At 35.7% G+C, this 4,997-nt stretch overlaps 1 protein-coding gene across 1 annotated transcript; it reads right to left on the bottom strand.

Annotated features, from left to right (window-relative positions):
- Positions 1-2,665: 2,665 nt before the first annotated feature.
- LOC107922586 (uncharacterized) lies at positions 2,666-4,997 on the bottom strand. The gene is made up of 2 exons (XM_016852688.2): positions 4,498-4,997; positions 2,666-4,063 (listed from the first exon to the last, which is right to left on the bottom strand). The coding sequence occupies exons 1-2, from the start codon at positions 4,576-4,578 to the stop codon at positions 2,969-2,971; spliced, it is 1,176 nt and encodes a 391-aa protein (XP_016708177.1). The 5' UTR covers positions 4,579-4,997; the 3' UTR covers positions 2,666-2,968.

Genomic DNA, 4,997 nt, shown 5'->3' with positions numbered 1-4,997 from the left:
GAAAGATTTGACTCATGTTTTATGCTTTTCAACAGGAACAAGTAAGTAAATAAGTTTGTGATTCTGAAATTACATGTTATTACTATGCTATATATGTTTGCAAAATGGTCTTTGCACCAGTACGACGAACTCTATTCATAGTTTAGTATTACACCTAGTTTGTATTTAACTTATGTTTTGTACTGCAATATGGTTATTCTTTCTTGTATATTCACTAAGTTCGCAAGAGCTCACCCCCTCTTTTCTTTATATTGCAAACAATTAGATCGCAAGGTAAGTTGAGATGAGGCGAGTGATCTCGGCGAAACATAAACTCTGGAAAGGAACCAACAAACCCTTGGCAAAGGCAATATAGGAATCTGTTTGGGCTTAGAGATGTTATTTGATGACTTCGCCATTATTATAAGACTTAAATTTTCTGCATGTTTATAATTTATATTTTGAGAATAGTAAAATTAAGAAAATAATTGATTGATTGACTTTGTTAATTTCCTTTCAATATAAATAAAATATTATGCTATGTCAATTTTCATTATATGCGTGCTCATGACTATGTACTTAGAATCTTACCTGACATAAACTTTAAACCCAAGAAGTTTTATTGCATTATTTTCATGTATTTGTGCACATTTGTATGATTCTGCAAACCCTAAAAATTTCCTATTTGACTTCATATCATATTAATATATTGGGTTAACCTTTCTCCCCTTTATAGTAAACATTATGTATTTGCATGTCTTGGGTTCTATGTTTATAATTATGTATTTATGCTGTATTGAAATAACTTAACTCATGATTTATGTTGAAATTTCGTGGTGTGATGGAGGTTTGGTTGGGAGTAAACAGAGAGTCACTCGCGTGGTGGCTAATGTGGCGCCCTAGATTCGGGTCGATTTGCCTCGACTGAGTTTGGGGTGTTGCAAATACCGATTTCGAGTTCATTCCCATCTATATGTCTTCTTAGGCTTGTCAAGCCTAAGGTTTTAAGTTCTTTCTATCCCAACCAACTAACCCTCTAAGAAACCCTACATAGGCGTCAATTAATCCCACATCCACTCATTAATCTCCCTTACCGAATTAGTTTCCTATGGATTTAACACATGCAATGCAATTTATTGAAAAGATAAACATTAAGAATAAATCAAGAACAAAGATAAGAAAATTTATGATATAATTATAATAGCGCAAACGGTAATCCGTGAAGAGTTGATCGATGTACAGTTTGATCCCCACAAAGAAAGAAATAGGAAACTAAACTAAAAATTATAAGTCAAAAGAAATCTAAATTATAATTGAAAGTAAAATTTTAACTAAGTAAAAAGCTATCCCTAAACTATTTAGAGCAATTCTATTTATAGGCCTAGCTTTTTTTTTTAATAGGAGTTGTCTTATTCTTGCATGACTGAGGAAGCTCTTTTTTTTCCTCATCATTACACTGTCTTCTTTGTTGGTGTTGAATAGCTAACAACTCTTGTATACTACGTGGCAACACCTCCTGTTGCTGTTTGTACGCTAATTGTTGTTGCAGAGATTCCTGGGATTGCTTGAATTGTTCCTGTAAATTTCGGAGTTGTTCCTGCAGTTTAGAGAATTGTTGGAGGCTGGCATTTTGGTTCTAGGTTGAATATGTTTGGTTTGGATGTTGATAATTAAAGTAAGTTTCACAATATCCTTCTAAAAGGGGTAATGTTGGGCATATTGGTTTTATGAATCGTAGTAATACATTCCAAAGTTTTGATTTTGCTAATGGGTATGGTTAATGTTTTGGGTTGTGACGATGTTTTGTGTTGCGTTTTGATTTTGGTTTTGCCAATGAATAAGAATTAAAGATGGGTGGTTCACCTTGTTTAAGACAGGGTGGCAAGTCATTTAGTAAAGTATTCAGAGTAGGAGATAGAGAGGAAGAAATTGGCTTAAGACGATAGATGAGAGGATATGTATTGGCTGCTTTTGACTTAGGGCTTCGAGCCTTATATATGTTGTCCCCTGTCCCATGGCGTTATATATTGGATTGCTATTGGTGTATCATGGGCAAGCAAATTGGTGGTCTGGGGCCATTAGCCTAGGTAGAGTGGTGCTTTAACATGTCAGTCACTTCGAATGAGACATGATAGTTTGGCAATGGTATAGTGGTTAATGAGTAGGTTTGTTTTCAAACAAGTTGCGAAGATAGGGGTTCCTATGAGGAGTTCTTCTGAAGGGTTTCACACATACCGCTCGCAGTCCTAACTGCCCCGCCGTCCTAGCAAGATGTAGCAGAATTGATCAAATTGGGTTTAGCATCAAGGATCTGTCAACACCAACGAAGGTAAAATAGTTTCACAGAATTTTTCAGCTACTAAATTTTCTGGTTCATACATGTTTATGAATTCTGACACAGTAAAACATGTTCTGGATCACTTTGCTATGTCCTAAGCTTTTAATACATGAGTACTTTTAGCCAACCTTTGAACATAAAAAAATTGAAATTGTGGTTACTAATCGAGTTATGAGTTTTCAACTCTTAATTTGCTTGGGATAACAGAAACTGTTACGCCCACGAATATGTTTAATATGAACAAGATAGTACAAAGGCTTTGGACATACTTATACCAAACAAATTAAAGAACTCAATATAACATGCATGTAAAAGTTGCCTCAAAACAAAACATCCCAACTAGGGAAATCACAGTAATCTCAAACTGATGTATTAGAGATCCTTAAAAGTAAATACACATGCAGTCGCAACAGCTAAGCTATATCTGATACAGGAAGATCCTAGCTCAGTGAATGAAATATCCTTCTCAAATGAAGAAGTTATATACAAACCTAGAATTCACAAGCGTTCATCCAAACTCTTCAATCATTTTTGCAACTGCAAAAACCGAAAGACGTCTGCTCGGTGACACACCGCAGTCATTAATTGTTCAGTTGAACACTTCGGGGGGAGTCACATCAGTAGCAATTCTGACAAGCCTTTACAGAAGAGTCACTCATTTTCTCGCAAACAATTTCCAGGTAAAAGAAATTTATATTTATCTGCATTCTCTAGAAGATATGATGGAAGATGAACAGCTGAGAAGGAACGAGGAATAGGTCCCATTTTCCCAATTATATCCTTGAATGTGTACTCCTCCGGAAGCATGTCAAACAGATCGGCACCCTTGCAAATAACTCTCTGAACTCTCTTTGGGTTCAAATAATGAGAGAACCTCACTCTATCATTATGGCTGTAAGCTTTCATCTTAAATATGAACTCACTGATGTGGCGGAAACAAAAACTGCAGTGCCATCCAGCATCTGCCAAAATCTCGTCTGTTTGGCGATAATGTGCATACCTTGTTTTACCCGTCTGATACCTATGGACCGATGCTCTCCAGCTGTTATTATCTACAAGAAACTCGAAAGAATAAAGATAATTCTTCAGGCGAAGATGAAGAACTTGAGGTATGTCATCACACCACCTCAGGAGGTTGATAGTATGCCTGCTTGGTATTTCATCAACATCTGACATTATCAACAAGTCATCATCAGAAATTCCTGCTATTTTGAGAAGGTAGTCTAATGCTACTCGCTGCAAAGCCTCTTCAACAAATGGGTTTTCTCCTTTCTTAAACCTTCCTCCAATTGTTCCATAAGTCAACCTGGGCTCAATAAATTTGAACTGATCTCGATGGCTAGCAAAAACCATAGGCTTTGGAATCCCCGTAAATGTTGAATTAGACTCAAGAAGAACAAAATGCGTTATGTAAGGGTACAACTCTTTCCATCGTATGGTAAGGATATCCACTTCATTACTAAACAACACAGCATCATAAACCCGTCTTGGAAATTCACGAATTCTCCAACCATGAAGTTCGCAGAGCGCCTCCATTGATACATTCTCATGAAAATAATGTGGGATATCATGGAATGGTTTGGGTGGCGATTCCCATATCGGGCGCAGGAAGTATGAAATCTTCTGCCCATGAATATATATACCGAATATGCAGGTCGGAACCAGTATAAATAGAAATATATAAGTTTTCAAATCAATGCCACGCAGTATGCAGCGGATTCTTGACATGCTCAGCCGGCTTGATTCCTGTAGCATAGAGAAATTACTAGGTTAAAACTATCAAATTTATTAGGATATATATATATGAAGCAAAGTGATATCTCAAAGCCCAAATTACTTTACATCTTTGGTATCCAATTTTTAGGTTTCTACTTAATGGTAAATATAGGCATCCTCTCAATCCCCAAATCAAAACCAAAGGCATTAGCTCAAAAATTGATCCAAACCCAAAAAACTACGAGATTCACAAGGAATACCTAGCATCTAACTTATAGATTAAAAGTTAAACGAAGTTACAAAAATCTTAAACCCCAATAACTTTTAACTTAACAGATTAAAAGTTGAGCGAAATTACAAAAAAACTTCAACCCCATTCATTTTCCACTCATTCCCATGAACAATTAAAATCCAAAAATTGAAGGATAAAAAGATGAACAAAAGAGATCAAAATAGTAAAGTACCTGACCACAAACATCACCACAGATGTCATCAGTTTTTTTAGAACAATAATGGCCTCCTCCTTCATTCATCATCCACCACATTATTTTTTTGAAAAAAAAATCTAAAGAAATCTTGTAGACCAGTCTTGAAAAACCCAGATAGATCAGCTTCAGAAAAAGAAAAACAAAAAACTCTCGAGATCTCCGGGCTCCCTCTTTCCTTCTCTAACGGTTAGCTATCTATAATCTCTCACTCTTTAAAACGTAAATCTAAGGGCTAGAGAGAGAAACTTCTCAAGAAAAAAAAAACGGAAATATCTAGCTTATATAGTTCGTTTAATACAAAATTTTGATAATGAATAATGAAAAACAGGATAGGAAAATTAAAAATAAAGAGAAATAAAATAAAGAGCTGGTGCCTCTCTGGTAATGGGTGGCAGTTGTAAAGACAAATAAGACCCAAAGAGAAAGCAAAACTTTTTGAGCGAGAACCGTTTCTCTTGTCCTGTATTTGTACCCCA

This window comes from Gossypium hirsutum, chromosome D01 (genome assembly GCF_007990345.1).
Source record: "Gossypium hirsutum isolate 1008001.06 chromosome D01, Gossypium_hirsutum_v2.1, whole genome shotgun sequence".
Classification (NCBI taxonomy): domain Eukaryota; kingdom Viridiplantae; phylum Streptophyta; class Magnoliopsida; order Malvales; family Malvaceae; genus Gossypium; species Gossypium hirsutum.
The sequence above is the reverse complement of the archived record's forward strand: the minus strand, read 5'-3'. Positions and strand labels throughout refer to the sequence as shown.